The 20,542-nt window shown below is 46.6% G+C and overlaps 1 protein-coding gene across 13 annotated transcripts in view; it reads left to right on the top strand.

The window, feature by feature from the left end:
- Nucleotides 1-20,542, top strand: part of Rhobtb1 (Rho-related BTB domain containing 1) — a 128,986-nt gene that overhangs the window by 102,262 nt on the left and 6,182 nt on the right. For all 13 annotated transcript variants that reach the window (XM_039098734.2, XM_063279165.1, XM_039098733.2 and 10 more), the window contains 4 exons: nt 1,631-1,816; nt 5,300-6,270; nt 8,206-8,324; nt 14,927-15,077. In XM_039098734.2, coding sequence (XP_038954662.1) covers nt 1,631-1,816; nt 5,300-6,270; nt 8,206-8,324; nt 14,927-15,077 — 1,427 coding nt within the window. The remainder of the gene's footprint in view (nt 1-1,630; nt 1,817-5,299; nt 6,271-8,205; nt 8,325-14,926; nt 15,078-20,542) is intronic.

Genomic DNA, 20,542 nt, shown 5'->3' with positions numbered 1-20,542 from the left:
ACTGGATCCTGCTATTTGTGCTGATTAGAAGTGAGACTGAAGACAGAAGAGCCTAGTAGTTAAATCAGAATCTCGAAGACGAGCCACCTCCCCTTTCACTTATATATTTATACATATTTCTACACATAGAAGCATCCAGAAACCTTTGAAAACATCTTTACTCAGCTAGGATACTCGAGGTTATCCTAATTACACAGAGCTAACACATTCATCTTCCTTCTGTAATTAGAGAGCAGCATAAACTTGGAACTTTCCCCTCCCTTGGCTATGTCTGGTGCAATCCACACTCCCCACCCCCTCCTCCCACCCTGCTCCCAGCCCCGCCCCCTGCCCCACCCCCACTCCTCCACCCCCACCCCCACACCGCATGCTCAAGCCCAGGCAAATACATGGAAAGGCTCGACTTGAAAATTACATTTAAGTACCCTGCCGAGCTCTGCATCGCAAATGATTATTTTTAGACATTTTACAGCTGCCTGCATATATTTGTTTGCCCCCATTGATATGTAGGAAGAAGATCTCATTAATGATTTAAGAAAGGTTTTTTTTTTTTTAATTCATAGTCTTGATTCTTCCCATTACATAAACAGCTAAGGCAATGAATTAGCATCTCATAAAAGCCATGAGTCTATTGGTAAGAAAGCCTTAACTCCCTGAGAAGAACCCTTTTCTAGTCTCCATTACCCTGCCTGCCTGTTACTAAAAAAAAAAAAAAAAAAAAAAAAAAAAATCACTCAACACATTTTAACGTAGAAGGGGGGTTATTATCCCCACCAGCTACCTACCATCAATTACCATATTTGAACAGCCTGTCTTACTAGACCAGTAAGTTATATCGTCAAAACAGACACTCCTGTCTTCGATTTTAAGTAGAAGCCTTTTCTTTCTTTATTCTTTTTCCCCATATACCGTTGTGGATCACCTGGAACATGGGAGGGGTATGTTTCCAGTATTGCCTGACCTTATCAGCCCTTAATCTACTTCATTTTCTTACTTTACACCTAGTTAAAAAAAAAAAATCCAAATTCCTGTCAAGTCAGGTTTTGTCTGTTTGGAAGCAGTTAAGAAAAAGGCTGTGGTTTGTATCTGTGTGCGTGGGCAAGAAGGGCCGACCTCCTTCTTTGTATTTGCTGGCACCACGCGGCAAATACCGCTGACCTCCTCACCAGCCGTTTGCTTTCTCTCATTGGGTCGGGTCATCTTCGCCTTTTGTGTTTGATTAAGTGGGTGAAAGGTAGTCTTTATCGTTTCCTCTCATCTTGCAACTATTTCTCGAGAGCAGAAATAGTTCCGGCATGTTGGGCATTCCAGAACTGAACTACTCTGGGTGACCATCTGTTGGGGGGAAAACACACTTCACGAGGGCGTGGGAGTGGGGGGACCTGAGCACATCCACATTCCACAGTGAGATGTGAAAAAGCCGCGTGGCCGTGTCTGGTCTGGAATGTGGGGGAGGGGGGGTGCTGAGTAGGCTGTCTGCATGACTCATAGATGGGTTTAATATCCAGCCCTGGTTTCGAATATTATTTTAACTGCGACATGACATGGCATTAAATAAGCGGGAGAAGAGAGAGGGACCGTGATGGCTAGCGGGACACACGTGCGAGCCTCTTCTGCGGTTGCCTTTCAGGTCCGATGTTGTGGTTCTCTGCTTTAGCATCGCGAATCCCAACTCCCTAAATCATGTGAAAACCATGTGGTATCAAGAAATCAAGCACTTTTGCCCTCGAACACCTGTCGTTCTGGTTGGCTGCCAGCTAGACCTCCGCTACGCCGACCTGGAGGCTGTTAACCGGGCCAGACGCCCCTTAGCAAGGTAAGCTGAGGACCCCGCCTTTCGGCTGCCACCTGGGTGAGGAAAGAGTTTGCGGACACCTCAGATTTTCAGGGACCACTGAAGCTACACTATGAGCCATGAGGCTTAGCCGACTCAGTCAGCCATTCTGAAGCAACTGTGCTGATAGTCTCAAGTTCCAGTCCAGTCTTGTAAGCCAGTGCTTAGAAGGAATTCTGTGGACTGAAACAGGGAGTGTGGTACCGCTTTGGATAAAGTACTGTATTTGAATAAAGCCCTATACAGTTTGTTAGCCGCCCAAAATGGCGTCATTCTTGCAAGTGTGCCTATTTAGAATTAAGTAAACTGAACCTCAGAATGATCAGCCCAAGTTTGGGCCAGGATGGCACCCTTACCAAGATGAGCTTTCATTCACACAACTGTGTCTAGGTTGGCTTTGGTATTGCTAGTATTTTTCTGATTCCTTGTACTGGAGAGGGAACCTAAGGCCTTCCACATTCTAGGGAGACATTCTACCACTGAGCAACATTTCAGTCCTCTCTTCAAGCTGAGGGGACGGGGTGTCCTACTAAATCTCTTAGGCCAGTTTGTAGCTTACTCTGTAGCATAGATGAGGTTTGAACTTGTGATCCTTTTGCCTCAGCCTCCTGAGTGGCTGGCATTAGTAGGCCTCGGCCAGCACCCAGTTTTGTTTAAAAGTCATGTAGGGCTGAACAGGATGAGGCTTACCTGTGGTCCCAACACTTGTGAAGCAGAAGCAGGTGGATCTCCATGAGTTTGAGGCCAACCCGGTCTACATCCCAAGTTCAAGGTCAGCCACGGCTACACCGTGAAACCCTGCCTCAAGAAAAGGGGCAAAACACCTAAAATCATGTGCAGTTGTAATTGCAAAAATGAACCAAGTGTGACTTTTTTTTAATGCATCTAGTTCTTTTATTACCAAAGTGTCAGTGTACTTTAAAAAAAAAAAAAGTAGGGCTGGAGAGATGGCTCAGTGGTTAAGAGCACTGACTGCTCTTCCAGAGGTCCTGAGTTCAAATCCCAGCAACCACATGGTGGCTCACAACCATCTGTAATGGGATCGGATGCCCTCTTCTGGTGTGTCTGAAGACAGCCACAGTATACTCACATAAAGTAAATAAATCTTAAAAAGAAGATTTCTTTTACCATGTGCACATTATGGATACCAATTTTGGGGGGAAAAATAAGAATTTTTAAAGACCTATGCTCAGGGCTGGAAAGGCAGCTCAGTGGTTAAGAACACTGGCTGCTCTTCCAGAAGCCCTGTGTTCAATTCCCAGAACCCACACATTCCACAGCATAAGCAACCAGCTGTAACTGAAGTCCCATGAAATATGATGCCCCTTTCTGAGGTGTTCATGCAGACAAAACACCTATATTCAAAAAGTAAATAAACCAATAAAACTTTCAAAACCTATGCTCTCGGAAGTTACTCTTGTATAAAACCACTGTGTCTGTTTGGTACCCATGTCCTCTGCTGAATGGCAAAATTCCCACAAAATCCTGATGGTGATGCCTCCTCACTTCAGTATTAACCTGGTTGGCATATCACAAAAACTTCCTCTGGGTCCCACTTAGTACGCTATCAAAGCAATAGCAAGTGAGACAGTCTTAGACCATTTCAGATGCTTTCTGATACATCCTGCGTAAAATTCACAAGAACAGGTCACATTTGGTCGGCACAGGTCACATTTGGTCGACACAACCCCTGTGTTCTAACGTGTACTGACTAGGAACGGAATGTCCAGAATTGCCCGGGGGTGGGGATGATTGGTGAGAGGTTAGCAGAGCTGTCCAGACAGTCCCTTCTAAAGAACAACTTGGAGATTCCGAGAAACAGGTTTGGCTTTGGGTTAATTAGCAAATTTCAAGCCAGCCTCAAGGACAAAGATCACCCAAGGCCCACAAAAAGAACCTTAAAGTTGGACCTTCTTCCCTGGATCTTTCCATCCTGAGGTGTGCCCTCCCTCCATCCCTCCCTCTGTCCCTCCTTCTCTCCCTCAGTCCAGGTTGTCAAATCCAAATTCCATCCAGTCTTGTCATTATTTCCCTGGGCCAGGGCCTAGGAAGCATATGACTTTTGGCATCAAAGGCAAAGTGTTTAAAAGGTCAGCTTCTGAGAGCATTTGTCAGAATCGAGGGTTGTGTTTCTCGAAGAACTGTAGCAGATCGTATCTTGTCTGTTCGGGAATCTCTCCCTGATATTATCAAGAGCCCAGCAGAAGGCTGCTTACTTTGGCCTTGGTGGGTTTGATTAAATTGTAAATGAGTTTTGTGAGCCAGACCGAAAGGGCGAGGACTTTGTTCCTCCACTGGCTTTGTGGAAACACAAGAAATTGACACAGAGTTGCAGGCTGAGCCTTCCCCGTGTTATTTTAATACTTCCCTTGCAGTAAAGGAACTCTCAGCTCTAAGTGCAGACCCTGAGGTGAGGAGACGCTAGCTAGGAGACCCCAGTACTAGTCCAATCAAAATACCGATGGGGGGTGGGGAGGGTGATGGAGATTCATGAATCCAAGAGAGAGACTTTAGAAGCCACTGGACATGGATCACTGTACCAAGAGTTGGGGAGTCTGGATATGAACCACTTAGTAGAAGTTTCTAGGAGCTTGTAGATGTGCTGTAGATGATTGAGCTTCTTGTCTGTTTCTTCTCACTACCAAATGAAATAGTACTTCACAGGACTCCCAGATAGTAGAAGTGAGAAAAGCATTTCGAAGCTATAAAAAAAAAAAAGAAAGAAAGAAAGAAAGAAAGAAAGAAAGAAAGAAAGAAAGAAAGAAAGAAAGGTGGGCTGGAGAAGATGGCTCAGTGGTTAAGAGCACTGACTGCTCTTCCAGAAGTCCGGAGTTGAAATCCCAGCAACCACATGGTGGCTCACAACCATCTTTAATAGGGTCTGATGCCCTTTTCTGGTGTGTCTGAAAACAGCTACAGTGTTCTCACATACATAAAATAAATAAATCTTTTTAAAAAAAAAAGTGAGACCTGATGATAAAGACGGAAATGGTAGTGGTAACTTTTGTCTTGTTTTGTTGAGACAGTTTTTCTATGTAGCCCTGGCTATCCTGGAACTCACTCTATAGACCAGGCTGGGCACAAACTCAGAGATCCACCTTCCTCTGCCTCGGGAGGGCTGGAATTAAAGGGGTGCTTGCCTGGGTTGCCATACCTGTTTGAAAAAATGGAAAATCAAGGCTTAAAGAGGTTAGATACCTCGATCAACATCACATAGGCAACAAAAGCCAATACCACAGTTACCACCATTGCTACTAACGCATATGTCTTACTATGGCCATAGACCCTTGATCTTGGACTGACCGTTGATTACGAATTTTCGAGAGCCTTATAGGATTTTAAAATTTTAAGAAGTGAATAGGATTTTAATTGTGTAATTCTATTGGGAATTTAGACACTCTCCTTCTTTTCTTTCCCCTTCAAAGAAAACAGATTGTATGCATTTACTAAATGTCCCCTTTTCAGGCCCATAAAGAGAGGTGATATTTTGCCCCCAGAAAAAGGCCGCGAGGTGGCGAAGGAACTTGGCATCCCGTACTATGAGACCAGCGTGTTTGACCAGTTTGGCATCAAGGACGTGTTCGACAATGCCATCCGGGCAGCCCTCATCTCCCGCCGGCACCTGCAGTTCTGGAAATCCCACTTGAAAAAAGTCCAGAAGCCTCTGCTTCAGGCGCCCTTCCTACCTCCGAAAGCTCCTCCCCCGGTCATCAAAGTCCCCGAGTGTCCGTCCACCGGGACGAGCGACGCAGCCTGTTTACTGGACAATCCCCTATGCGCCGACGTCCTCTTTATCCTCCACGACCAGGAGCACATCTTTGCGCACCGCATTTACCTCGCTACCTCTTCTTCCAAATTCTACGACCTTTTTTTAATGGAGTGTGAAGATTCCCCGGGTTGGAGTGGAGGAGCTGGTGAGGAGGTGCCATGCAGGGATTTTCAGGGGCGGACGCAGAGTCTTGGAGCAGCCGAGGAAGGGCAGGAGGGCTCCCAGAGGACCCCTCAGGCTGACCCAGGAGCATCTTCAGGCCAGGACCTCTTGGAGAGTCTGGCTTCGCAGACCGATGCCTCGGTTTCCGAGGCGCACGCCCTAACCGGCTGGAGCAAGGGGTTTGTCAGCATGCACAGGGAGGTGCGGGTCAACCCCATTTCCAAGCGGGTGGGCCCAGTGACCGTGGTCAGGCTGGACTCTTCGATGCAGTCAGGCCCTTTCCGGACCCTACTGAGATTCCTCTACTCTGGGCAGCTGGACGAAAAGGAGAAAGATCTCCTGGGGCTAGCTCAGATGGCCGAGGTCTTGGAGATGTTTGATCTGAGGATGATGGTGGAGAATATCATGAACAAGGAGGCCTTTATGAACCAGGAGATCACGAAAGCCTTCCACGTCAGGAAAGCCAATCGGATCAAAGAATGTCTCAGTAAGGGCACCTTCTCAGGTGAGCAGGGCCCCTGGGAGCCATGGAGGCCTTTGAGGGTTGCAGTGGGGGCGGGGTCTAGCATGAGAACTGATAAAGATAATACAGATTAATTTTACCTTTGCTAGTGGCTATCAAGCCAGAGAGGTGGTCTTTCCACCCTGCAGAGGTTGAGAAACAAGAACCCGAGGGGTCAGGTCCCTAAGTGAAAGGTCACTAAGTCAGTTAAGCGACAAGAGTGAGGACAAGAAGCCAAGCCTTGTCACTACCGAAACCTAGTCCCTCCACCTCCAGCAGTCACAGTGTACAGCAGATGACCCTGAGCGCCTCTCCAGGGCCTTCATGCTTGAACTCCCACCACCCACCCCTTCAGGATCTGTTAGATGACCCGTGTCCACTGTTCCTTTCTCCTCCATTGTCCCTGCATCATTGACTTCTGGTCCTGAGGTCACTGAAGTCCAAGAGGAAGTTGCATTACCACCCCCAACCCCATCCCCCCATCCCATCCCCCCCGGGGGGGGGCGGGGAATCTGGTCTACTTTCTGCCCTTGGACTCCTGGACCCTGATCTTTCTTCGTCCACCTTGGTTAACTATGTCATGCACAGCCCTCAGCGTCCTTCCACAAACAAGCTCTCTGGAGACTGCCTGACGGACTGACCTTCACATTGCTCTGTCTAATATAGTTACACTAAAATCTTTATCTCGGTATGTGGAAGGGGGGAACGAGGGGGGGGAGGGAGCAGACTCCACAGTAAGAAGCTGCCTTCCTGAGCTCTTGTTTGTCTTCCATAATCCCTGCCTCAGAACTCCACTAGAACAGATACTGAGTCACCCTGTTCACCTCAAAGCAAGGGGTAACATTTGCTACAAACATTGGTTGCCACGGTGTGAAAGCAGCCCAGAATGTTACTGAAAAGAATGTGTTTGCGAATGCTATTAGCTGGTAGACAACCATTAAAGCCGGATGCCTCTCTCTAACTTGCTGAGACAGGCCAGGCAAGAGTGGGGCGGGGGCGGAGGCGGGAGTGGGGGCAGGGGTGGGGGGGGCTCCTCGTAGGACGCATGCGTTGAAGAGAGGCCCTGTCAGTCACTCAAGAGTAACTGAGACATCTGAAGTAGATAATGGGTGCCATCAGAACATTGTTCTATTTTCTTAGCTGCAATACATCACGGCACACGTCCTTACAAAGTGTTGGAGTTCCTAGACATTTCATGATTAATTGAGAATAAAGGGACCCATAACCTTCAGTTAATGCGCGTGCACGCGCGCATGCGTGCACACCTTAGAGCGCTTCAGATATATATCTAGGACACACATGGCCAACCGTAATAGGAGACTTGAATATACTGAACGTCTATCCCTAGCCTAAAAATCCAAGATCCAAAATGCTCCAAACTCCAACTTTTTGAGTGACAGCATGTGGTAAACTCCGTGCCTCTCCTGAGGGACAAAAATTAAAGTGAAAAATGTTTATTTCAAACACTGAACACAGTGACACAGACACAATCATGGATGTTAATGGAACATAGAAAAGGCTATCTTACAATTGTAGAGTAAATTCAACAACGAACCATGTCTGGTGTGGATTGAAATTACTTGCAGAATATGTATACAGGGTACCTAGGAAACATACCTGGATTTCACATTTGAACTCATATCCGGAACCGGGATTGTCATGTATGCATACATGTGTCAAAAGCTGTAGGAACCCAAACTGGAAAACACAAAAAAGATAATCCTCTCCTTTCTGCCTCTGAGAATTTGTGTACAATTTTCCAGTGTATCCTCCTTGAAATGGGAGCCAGATGTACCAATATGGACCGAAGTAGGATCCGTAGGCCTGGAGGAGAGTGCGAGGGATGCCGATTCATGTGTGTGCCCAGAGCAGAAGTTTGGGGTGAAACCCCTGACAAAGCCGTCTCATACATAGTCTTGCTCCTTTGATCCCTGGCAGATGTGACATTCACCTTGGATGACGGAGCCATCAGTGCCCACAAGCCGCTGCTGATCTGTAGTTGCGAGTGGATGGCCGCCATGTTCGGGGGCTCCTTTGTGGAAAGCACCAACAGTGAGGTAGGAACATTGCAAGCCCAGAATGTTTTAAGTAGCCTGGGTGGCTCAACTTTACCAGCTTCCATGAAATGGTTCCTTGGGCTGTTCTTTAGTGCGAGACTTTCTGTGTAGATGCCTGCCATGCCTGCAGCCATGAGGAATAGTAGCTTGTGGGTCACTCGTGCGAGAGCGTAAGGATACACTACCACACTTACCACTAAAGAGTCTTGCCTAGCCACACTTTCTAACAAACATCAGCAGGCAGGATGCTATCAAAAGTCTGTCTTCTAAAAGTTTGGGGAAGTAAAAAGTCCTTCAGTCAATGGAGGACCAGCGCCGTTCTTAGCAGCACAGGAGACCTTCCCCAACCCGGTCTTCGAGCCTCAGGCGTGTCATCCGCAGCCTGGTGGGTATGCCTCATGATCCCTGAGGGCCAGCCATAAGCCACAGCATTAGAGACCAAACCCTGGTTTTTCCAGCTTGCTGATGGGCTAGGAGTGGGGTTTATGTATGTGAGTGAGTGAGTGTGTGTGTGTGTGTGTGTGTGTGTGTGTGTGTGTGTGTAAGGAAAAGGACTCACTGCTCTGGACACTTTTCAAAGTTCAAAGTGCCCAGGTCCTGCCGAAGCGGAGCGGTCCTACCCTCCAAACACAAGAATGTCTCAGGGGGGGGTTGGGGATTTAGCTCAGTGGTAGAGCCCTTGCCTAGGAAGCACAAGGCCCTGGGTTCGATCCCCAACTCCGAACAAAAAAAAAAAAAAAAAATGTCTCAGGGAATTTCTTTAAAAAAAACAAACAAACAAAAATCCCTGTCTTTATCTTTCTACAAACACTACTGAAAAAAATTTCGGTCAAGCATTTCTAACAAAGGATAGGTGGAGCGCAGAGTTCTGTGGAGTATTGCAGTATTCCTTAACATCTTTTTTTTATCCCCAAAACAATAACACGGGGTGGGTGGGGGACCCATCAGTTTATTGCCCTTAGGGGCTGGGCTGTTTATTTCAGCATCTCTTCCAACTTTCAAAAGAAATACTGACAACAAAGGCTAACTTTTCAAAAAGGGGGTGCTCCCAGGGGAAAGGCTGGGGGGAGAACAGAGGACTTCCACTGTGCCCCAGGAGCCTGCATTTACATCTCCAAGTAGGGAAACACAATCCCAAAGTCACAAGCTGGGAATGGCTGAGGCTGAGGTCACTGGGCCATCCTCCCACTTCCAGAACAGGCCACAGCTGCTGCTTAATCAGATCCCAGAAAACAGCCCAGTTTGGCGTCCTTAGGAAATCGGGAAGTCTCTTGATTTACTAAGTCTCCCTCCTATGTGCTCAGAGGTATGAGAGGCTTCACAGAGAAGGGCCCTGTGACCCAAGACAACTCTGCACTCCCAAGCTGGGTGTCCTGGGAAGAGACTTCTGCATTCTGAGTCTCCCTTGGTAAAGCACTGGGTCGTGACCCAGACGTGCCTGTGAGGTGTGTGAGAGCCTTCCCGAGCATGTAGCCCATTACTAGCCACCATAGTCTCAGTTGGCACTGATGCTGACTGATCTCACCCCTTTACAGGAAAGACTGGGGGTACCTCCCCCTCTGTCTAACCTGGGGTGACCGGCATTCTCTGGTGTGGGCCCCTTATCCTTCCAGCCCTCTACACCAGCTTACAGTGTTGTTACGCTGAGTGGAACCTGATGAACAAGGTCAAGACCCCAGTCACAGAGCAACAGTGTCAGCGCTGGACGATAATCCCCTTTATCCCTTCACAGAAGGGACTCTAATCACTCCAGATTAACATGTGCGGTGGAGGTGACCAAAACAAAACATAGCAGCACACGTGTGAGCACACACACGCCAGAAAAAGTGGCCACTTAGGGGTTCTGAAAGGGCTCAGTCCTAGCTTCTCCCCTCTGAGGACAGAAGCTAAAACTAACATGGGCAGAGATTAGCCCCTGGGGGACAAAAGAAGAGCACAACCCCATGTCACTAAAATCCCATGATCCCTAACAACCCCACCCACCCTTGACGCTTCCACCTCACCCCACGGCCCCACCTTGTCTCTTCTCGATCTTTCTGAGACAGAAAAGGTGTTCATGAACTTTTACCTCAGTGTGACTGTGGCCTGGGCCAGCGGCCAGCCTTCTCTAAACCTTCTTCACCTATTAGCCAAAAATGGCGGAAAGTGTCCTCCCAAGGACAGGCTAACCATGGAAGATTGTGAGCCATCCCTGGAGCGTACGCAATGCCCAGCAAATGTTGTCACCACCCTCGGGTTCTCTCACTGGGGGTAAGGGTGCTTCTGGAACAGCTTTGGAGAAGTTGCCAGCCCATCTTCTAATCCAAGACAAGGAGGCAGTGGTGGATACAGAGAGACCTGAGCCTCATGAAACGCTGCCTAAGTCTTCCAGGGAGGACTCAGGTCCATCCTTATTTTTGGACATTAGCCTTTCGAAGTCATCTTTTAAGATTTATTTTTACTTTTTTTTGCATACGGCTGTTTTACCTGCATGTGATGTCTAGGTCAGATCCACTAAAACGGGCGTGACAGACCGGTGCCAGCCATCATCGGATGCTAGCAATCGATCTCCGGTCCTCCGTAAGAGCAGCCAGTGCTCTTGATTGCAGAGCCATTCTCTCAGCCCTTCTAGGTCATCATTTAAGCCTGTCTTGTCTTGGGAAACTCTGACTTATCCCCTGAAATTCAGCCCATTTCTTTTTATTCAAGATACAGAGAGGAACTTTATACACGTGTATGTAGAAAAGAGGACAGCGAACCATGAGTGTCACTTTATACTTTATCACTTAATATAGAAGACATTTCTGTTTTACTGCTTTTACCTTTTGTTTTCTTTGTTACTTTTAATATAGCAATAAGCCTCCTTCTTTCCCACTGGCGAGCCATCTGCCTCAAATGCATGCTGGGTAATAGTAAGCAGTGGGCTAGCTCCGGAATACTTACTCATTCTGTGGGAGAATGCCTCTCGTTCCAGCCCCAATGGTCTGAGCTATTCTTCACATTGACAACTTTAAACCAACTAAAGAGGAACGTGAGGTCTTGAGGGTGGAACTCTCTGGAGCTGCCTTGAGTAGGCGGGGTGTGGACGGCCGTGTTCCATCTCTTGTCTCAAGGGCTGCGAGCAGGTCCTCCCTATGGTTGCATGGCTAATCATAAGCTCAGAGATCACAGAAACAGGATCTGTTTTGTTTTGTTTAATAAAAAAAAAAAAAAAGCAGTCAGCAACGAGGCAGAAAGGCACGTTGTGAAAGGGTTTGGTGTTTCTCATTCCTCGGTTACTCCGAAGGGTCCCTAAGATGACCTGCCAGAACGAATCATCACTTCAAAGGTGTTGACGTATTCTCATCAACAGGGAAGCAGCTGGTTGCTGGAGATTGCACACATCAGAACGGTTCTGAGGACGCAGGGGACCAGGGCAGTGCTCACTGGACTCTCGTCCCCGGTTCCCAGAAACAACCCCGTTCTTCTTAGGAAACACCTCTCACATCTGTATTTCAAGTGGCCTTTTTGTCCTTGGTGAACAGCCCAGATGATTCTCTTAGCAAGCACGGCTAAGGCAATCTTAGAGATGCCAAAGCCCAGACTCCGTGAAGAAGTAACGTTTAGCATGGACGAGGGCCACAGGGTACTTACCTGTGTGCCCATAGGCCGTGTCTTGGCATACCTCTGGGCCAACCCACGCACTCTTACCCTGTCTCCTCAAAGACACACTGCATACTCCCATTTCTGAAAGAGCAGACCACCACCACCACCCCCATTGGCTGAGGCAGCAGACACTTTCTGCCCAACATCTGCAATTATAGTTCTTAACGTTTTGGTGAAACATGGATGCTTTGAAAGTTTATTACCTTAGCATTTAAGTACCTAAAAAGAATTCCCAGGAACCCAAACACTGAACAGAAATGAAAGCTCACCACGTGTCCACACACACAGAGAGGAGTCTGCCACTCCCGTCTGTTATCGGCGCAGTGTAAGCGCATATCCCTTTATGCATATATGCGTGTATGAGCAAACACACACGTGTGCTCAGTGATAGATACACAGTGGTAGGGCTTATTGCTGGTGCGACAGCTGACGGGAATGAGGGGTGTTACAACGTGTGCACATGACAGGCAAGCCAGTCAGTGTTGTTACAGTCTGCTCTAGCATCTGAAGGGACAGAGAGGTGGAGCGTCAGTGGCAAATGGCAGCCTTAACTCGGTGCTAGTCTAAGATTATAATATCAACTTTGACTCCTCCCATTCTGTCATCACAGGGGTCAGGAATTGAGATGACAGTCAATGGTGACAGCCCGGGGGCTTCCCCAGGGGTTCACTGTTTTCTGGGCCTGTGTCCGAGAGCAAGGGATAAACCATCACTTCATATCTCTAAGAGCTTGTTCCGAGTCCTCCCCATGACATGTTGCAGAAATAACTCCACCTGGAAGTATATTCCTCCTCAGACGTGGCCAGTGGCTGACTGCTCAAGAGACTATCATCAACAGTGGCAATAGCGTTGTTCTGGAAAGCTTACCCACAAGCTCACACAGAATGGGAAAGAGATGCAGGAATTGTGTACAGTCCCATCCTCAGCAGCCCCTCTTTACATGAGTTATATGGGGAGTGACTAAGCCTATGGCACAGACATAATCATCAGTATAAGAGAGAAGGAACACACACATCATACATACATACATGCATATATGCATACATACATACACACATTCATAAACATACATAAATGCATACATGCATATATGCATATATACATGCATGCATACATCCATCTATATGTACATCCATACATATGTACATACATACATGCATACATACACACATTCATATAAACATGTGTGAATGCATACATTCATCCATCCATGGCACCCATCCATACATGAATCTACACATGTGCATGCATACATGCATATTTTTGAGGAGGGATATATTTTACATGCTTTATTCTTTTTTTTAACTGCCACTGTTAAGAAGTCTATAATGGTTCATCCTTTCAAATTAGAACTCTAGCTCACAGAACTATTTGTGGAATCAGAGGCTTTCTCACTCTGCAACCCCAAGTGTTGCCATGAGGAGACTCCCTGTCTGCCTAGCATTTCGGCCTGTGAACTTCAGAAATGCATTCCTTGGGCTTAAGTCCCAGTCCCCGCTGAGTAACCCTCCAACCTTGGATGTGAAACTCAGCCTCCTTGACTGTTGTGCCCTTGTCTGTAAAATAGCAAAATTAATAGTCTCTTCTTCCTGGGGCAGATGGAAGGATCAAATTCGACGGGGTGTATGGAATGCTGTACACAGAAGCTTCTATTAAAGTGACACTCCAGTCAGAAATACAAGGACGCCATTCCATACGGTGTCTGTCTCCGCCTTGTGGAGTGTCTTAGGGTTTTTTTGCCATGAAGAAACACCATGACCAAGGCAATTCTTTATAAAGGAAACATTTAATTATGAGTGACTTCCACTTCAGAGGTTTATTTAATCCATTATGATCATCCAGGTGCTGGACTTGGTGCTAGAAAAAAAGAACCGGGAGTTCTACATCAGGTCCTTAGACAAGAGGAAGAGAGTGATACTGGGCCTAGGCTTGAGCTTCTGAATCTCAAAGCCCGCCCACAGTGACGCACTTCCACCAAGAAGGCCACGCCTCCTAATAGTGCCACTCCTTATGGGCCACACGGATTTAGTGGAGTTAGCAAAGAACCGAAATAGACTTTGTATACCTACTGATCTGTGTCCCCACCTCCTCCATCTAGGACTGAAGCCTCAGGTCATTCCTAGAAAGTGTAACGTGTTATATAAGAATAGCACTAGGCGTGGGTTGGGGATTTAGCTCAGCTGTAGAGCGCTTGCCTAGTGAGCACAAGGCCCTGGGTTCGGTCCCCAGCTCCGAAAAAAAGAAAAAAAAAAAAAAAAAGAATAGCACTAGGCACACGGGACAGAGGCTTTGGGGATCCTGCAAGAGATCGTGCTCCGGACCCAACTAAAACAGTATCCCAGATGTCCCCCAGCAGAGTCCTTTGGCTACCCTGCGTCTGCTGAGACCCAGTGATATATCAGTAGTTCTGAGACCATGTGGTGGTGAAAGAGAGTACTGATGTATAACACAGTGCCGGGAGATGCAGACAGGTTGTAGGAATGAAGCTTGTCGCCATGGCAGCTGGTGTGGTCATTCCGCCTGTTTGGCCACCAGAGAGGGGAACTCTGTCATGTCTGTAGCCGCGTGGCTAGCAGCAACTCATATCTGTCACATTACCAGAAGATTTCTCTCCCCACAACGGAGTACCTTCAGGTTCCTGACAGGGAGGGCCAATAATGTAATAACACATTTACGACCCGTTCGTCTGATTTATATGCCCAGGTAGCCATTTTAAAAAACTCCGCACTGCGCTCTGTCAGGTAGCAACACTCCTTGTCACCTACAAATCAAACTGTTAATGTTTATAGCCATAAATACCAACCGCAGGCGCTCTCGGCACAGCCTCGGAGCGATGTACCTGGAGTGGCTCGGTACCGGGTCACGTGGTTGGGATGTTTCTTAGCCCCATAGCCTGAAGGTGTGCAGTCTCCGCCCCTACATCCTGTGCGAGCCCCCAGTTCCCACGGAAGCACTGATCCTTCTGTATACTGTTGCAGGTTCACCTTCCAAACATAAACAAGATGTCCATGCAGGCCGTGTTGGAATACCTCTACACCAAGCAGTTGTCGCCCAACTTGGACCTGGACCCTCTGGAGCTAATCGCCTTAGCTAACAGATTTTGCCTGACACACTTGGTTGCACTCGTAGGTAAGGCCCTGTGACTTTTGTGTCCGATGCTGACTGAAATGACAACTCAACAAAACTAAGATTTCCGAGGGTCAGACTCTGATTTACATCTCTCGGGACAGAACAGGCACGCGGAGGCCATCAAGCCAGCCCGGTCTGGCCACCTAAACTTGATGCAACAAGTACCCCTTAAGCTCCTCTGTGATAGGCCCTGCTAGACAATGAAAACAATAAGTGCCCAATAATGGACACTTTGGAGGTGCACGTCGCACATGTGCTGAGTCTTACGCAGACCACAGAATCCGAAATCAAGCTAATGGGTCAATATTTCCCAACAAGGGTAGCCTTAGAGGGAGGAACATCTACAGCACGGCAGAGAATGGGGGATCAGAACCAGCTTCCCCAGTCTCCTCCTGGCCCCTTTTGCTTTCTGGCTATGTGATTTGTCCTTTGTGTGACTTGATCTCTGTATTTCCACCCTCTCTCTGTCTCTGTCTCTGTCTCTGTCTGTCCGTCTGTCTTTCTCTCTCTCTCTCCGTCTCTCTCTCCCTCCCTCCTTCCCTCCCCCTCCCTGTCCCTTTCCCTTTCCCTCTCAAAAATGGGTACATTAGCTGCCACCAAGCTAAGAAGGTTAACTGTGGTAAATCTAGGAATCCTCCAAACACTGGGTTGGCACGCAGATCACGTATTTGGTTTTGAGAAGTTTTCTTTCTCTTTAAACTATTTTTGAAAATATTCTGACATCGTCAAATTCATTTGGCAGGGGAGGGGGTGTCTGACTTAGCTTAAGAATTCTTTTCTGTAACTTGTAGATTGGTTCAGTTGATAAAAAGGAGCAGGTCCGGGTGAAATATATGCATTTAAATCCCTCATCTTAAGACGTTCAACCTCCTGCTTTCTTCCCCAGAGGTGTCAGGGTGTCAGTTAGCAGTATGGGTGCTAATCCCCTGTACTCGCTCGATTTAGGGGAAGGCAGAGACACACTGTCATATTTACTGGCCTTCCTCCTGCACCGGGAGAATTGTCTGTGCACACTGGGCTTTCAGTAAAACCTGGCTGAGAAACTGAGCCAAAAAAAGGAGTAGAGAACAAGCCATCCTATTCAAGGTCAGCATATAATATATTTACATTTACATACATATTTCTAGTGATGACTTCTGATAGAAGATACACATGAATTACCTAGAAATAAAGTTCCCCTTTCTTCATATTTCTTCCCCAATTTAAAGGAAAGGATTTGAAACTTCACAATTAGAAAAAAAAATTCTCCAACGTACTGAAGCCTTAGTTAAAAATGAGTGTATTGGGGTTGGGGATTTAGCTCAGTGGTAGAGCGCTTGCCTAGGAAGCACAAGGCCCTGGGTTCGGTCCCCAGCTCCGAAAAAAAGAACCAAAAAAAATGAGTGTATTACCCTTCAAACATTAACCCCAGAAAGCGACAAAGGGAATGTATGCCCTTTTCAAAAATGTGAGTTCCAATCTGGGCAACCACTCGAGGGTTGCACAAGTATTTGTCCTTCCAGGATACACTGGATTATTTTTAATAGGCAAAAAGCAATCTTAAACCTGGTCCATCTGTCCTCAGTGTCAGTGTGGTCCCGGTTTTATGATAAGGATAAAGTCTAACACTGATAACATGGAGTTGATTTCTACATGAAAGATTTCTTTTTGAAGTGACCCTAAGAAAGCTTTTGTGGGAGCACGCTCCAGGCCACTCACATGGTGTCATAGAATCCTGCTGGTATTGATCCGAATGCCTCCCCAACATGGCGCCTCGAGCCACCTATGGTACTTGGTGTGCAGAGTCTTAGCCAAGCATTTAGACTCATAGCCCTCATGGCAAATCTCTATCTCCAGATTTACATGCCAGACGGTGGTGGCACATGCCTTTAATCCCAGCACTTGTGAGGCAGACTTATAATATACATTATCATATAATTTATCATCTATTATATATTACAAATGTATTCTTTTATAAATACCTTTTATTTTTATCAATACAACTTATAAAATATCTTTAAATATAATATCTTTAATTATGAAAATTTGACATTATATTATAATTATACAATTATAATATAGAACATAACATGCATAGTATATAAAAATATATTACATTTATAGATACACAGAATGGCAGAGAACAGAGAATCAGAGTGAGCTCCTCCAGGGTCCCCTTCTAGCCCCTTTGCTTCCTGGCTACGTGGTCCTAATACATATTATATATGATATATAATATATATGATTACTTACATAATATACAATGTTTTTATATTGTACAATTCAATTTTGTATTACATGTTGTATATCACACACACACACACACACACACACACACACACGCACGCACAAGGCAGCTGGTCACAGTGCATCTGCATCCAGGAAGCAGGGAGCTGAATGCTGGAGACCTGCTGTTTTTCTTCTTTCACTCAGTCTGAGAACTCAGCCAGTAGGATGGCAAGACCAGGCTCAGGGTGGATCTTCCCAGCAAAGCTCAAACCTCCCCAAACCATCCTCACAGACAGGCCAGAGTCCTGTTTCCATGGTGATCCTGGACCCTGTCCTGTTGACAGATGAGATTATCCATCACACCTGCTGTTACTTAGGGAGCCCAGCTGACCTCTCTGGGAAATTTAGCTTTAAGTTGTTCTGTGTGTCCACCCGGCTGAGGAGGGCTGTACCAGAGAAAGCATCAGCGTGTGTGCAGGCAACTGTGTGGGCTCAAGAACACAGAGCCAGGCAGGAGGCCTGGACAGCGTGGGCACACCTCAGAGAGAGCAGTGTCAGCCCCAGGCCACTAAAGCAGGAAATTCTTGGTATCTCAGTGAAGTTAAACTTACATTTACAGCCAAGGAACAGTCTGCTAAGTATGAAGCGGCATTACCTCCAGAAAATGGAGAAACTTTCACCAAAATAAAATAATAATAATAACAACAACAACAAAAAGAGGGGGCTGGAGAGATGGCTCAGCGGTTAAGAGCACTGACTGCTCTTCCAGAGGTCCTGAGTTCAAATCCCAGCAACCACATGGTGGCTCACAACCATCTGTAATGAGATCCGATGCCCTCTTCTGGTGTATCTGAAGACAGCTACAGTGTACTTATATATAATAAATGAATAAATCTTTAAAAAAAAAAAACAAAAAACAAAAAGAACAATAACAGCCTTAAAAAATAATAAGTAAAACCAAACCACCCTCTCAGCCTCTAGGCACAGTGGAAGCCTCATGCCTAGGTTCTGTACATGTAGTTGTACAGGCAGTGGGGCTAAAGGTCCCAGCAGCTGAGAGAGCTTTTTCTGACCAAATGACAGCAAGGTTTAGCACAACAACTGACCCTTCCTTTCACAGAAGGTCACTCTGTAGTATGGGGATCCTGTTTGATGGTCCAGTTCATCTGTGCGTTTTCCATGTAAGTGCAGTACACCTGCATATGTACCTGTCGCCACACCTGTATGTGGGTACTCATACACATGTGTGCTCACGTATGTGGAAGCCCAGAGTTGACATCAGGCACCTCCCTCAGTCATTCTCGACTTTACTTACTAAGGTAGGGTCCTTGCTGAACTTGGGTCTCAAGTCGAGCTAGGCAGCTTGCCCCAGAGGAGCTCTGCCTCCCCTTGTTCGGATCGTAGGCAGCTGGTGTATACCCTGCAAGGGTTCTGGGGATCCAAATTCTGATTCTCATGCCATCATGGAAAGGGTTTTGACTGAGTTACCTCCCAGCACCCCCTCACCCATTTACCAAAGAGTTTATAGATAATATTCAAAGTCTTTTGTCTTGGCCCCAGTGTGCAATGTATCTGGATCCCCTGGAACTGGAGTTACAGAAAGTCGTGAGCTGACATGTATCAGCCCCTTCTTACTAAACTTACTCAGCATTTCTATCTTTGGGGTTAAAAGGAGCGCTTCCCTTATCTCATTTGAATCTTTAGAAGCCATGGTAAGCCATGACAAGGGATTGGAAGGCTTAAGGAGAGAGATTACCCAGGAAGTGTAAGCCTGCCAGTGGGGCAGTCAGGATACACACAATGTTTATCTACTAACTTTACCACATTGGGCTGGAGAGATGGCTCAGCGGTTACGAGCACCAACTGCTCTTCCAGAGGTCCTGAGTTCAATTCCCAGCAACCACTTGGTGGCTCGCAACCATCTATAATGGGATCCGATCCCCTCTTCTGGTGTTTCTGACAGCTACGTTGTACTCATATACATGAAATAAACTTTTTTTTTTTTTGGTTCTTTTTTTCGGAGCTGGGGACCGAACCCAGGGCCTTGCGCTTCCTAAGTAAGCGCTCTACCACTGAGCTAAATCCCCAGCCCCATAAACTTTTTTAAAAATTCACATCATATAGGTCCAGTACCAATCATATTTCATCATTTAATAACAATTAAAAAGTTTGAAATAGTGTAAGAATTACCAGAATGGGGCACTGAGGCAAAAAGCAAGCCAGGCCAGACAATGAACTGACCCGAGGCTGGATGAACACATCTTTTACATTCATTCATTTTTCTCCTCCTCCTCCTCATCATCATCATCATCATCATCATCTTCCTCCTCCTCCTCCTCCTCATCTTCCTCCTCCCTCATCTGCAATTGAAATAAACAGAAGCACAAACCAAAAGTGGTCAGCCTGCAGTGTGGGGTGCCACCACAGTCCCCCTGATGCTGTCATCATCAAAAGCTGGAAATGGCTACACCAAAACTTCACACACCCATGCTAACCTGAAGCTCGAGACTACCCAAACAGAGGCAACAAAAATCACCCCAGCCTCAGAACCACAATTTAAACTCCCGCCTCCGGAGCTGGATGCAAGCTCTTAAGCAGACATAGCTTTCTCAAACTGGAGTTTTATTACTTAGGACCAATATTCCTCCATCTTTATAATTCAAAAGCTTGAACTGTGGGTGGTCGGTGTGTGTCATAGTTGAGACCAACACATTCATTCACATTTTATGCCTTGTCTGTTGGTTTTGCATTTATTTTAGTTTTTTAGCTACATTGTATCTCAGGTAGCCCAGGCTGGCCTCAAAGTCACTATGTAGCTGAGGATAACCTTGAACTTCTCATTGTTCTGCCTCCAGTTCCCAAGTGATAGGATGGCAGGTATGGATGGACCACACAGCTGTTATATGCAGCACTGGGGATTAAACCCAAGTCTTCAGGCATGGTAGGCAAGCTACACCCTCAGTTTCTAATTCCCCAAGTAGACTTGGTCCTCTGTCACTCAGTCTTTGAAGACACACTCAAACGGGATCGTGACTGGAGTCAGAGGATCTTATAGGCGTGCTGGGCTTCCAGAAACCACGCTGTCTAGTAGAACCATTTTCCAGCAGTGGGTACCATGTCTGTACATTCCAAGGTGGTAGGCATGTGTGGCTATTGAGCACTTAACGGGGCTAGTGTGGCCAATGAGATAGACACTAATTATCTGCGTTTAAATGGTTTCATACGACCGACCCCTGGTTATCATCCTAGGCAGATTC

This window comes from Rattus norvegicus, chromosome 20, assembly GCF_036323735.1.
Source record: "Rattus norvegicus strain BN/NHsdMcwi chromosome 20, GRCr8, whole genome shotgun sequence".
In the NCBI taxonomy this organism is placed as follows: Eukaryota; Metazoa; Chordata; class Mammalia; order Rodentia; family Muridae; genus Rattus; species Rattus norvegicus.
The sequence above is the reverse complement of the archived record's forward strand: the minus strand, read 5'-3'. Positions and strand labels throughout refer to the sequence as shown.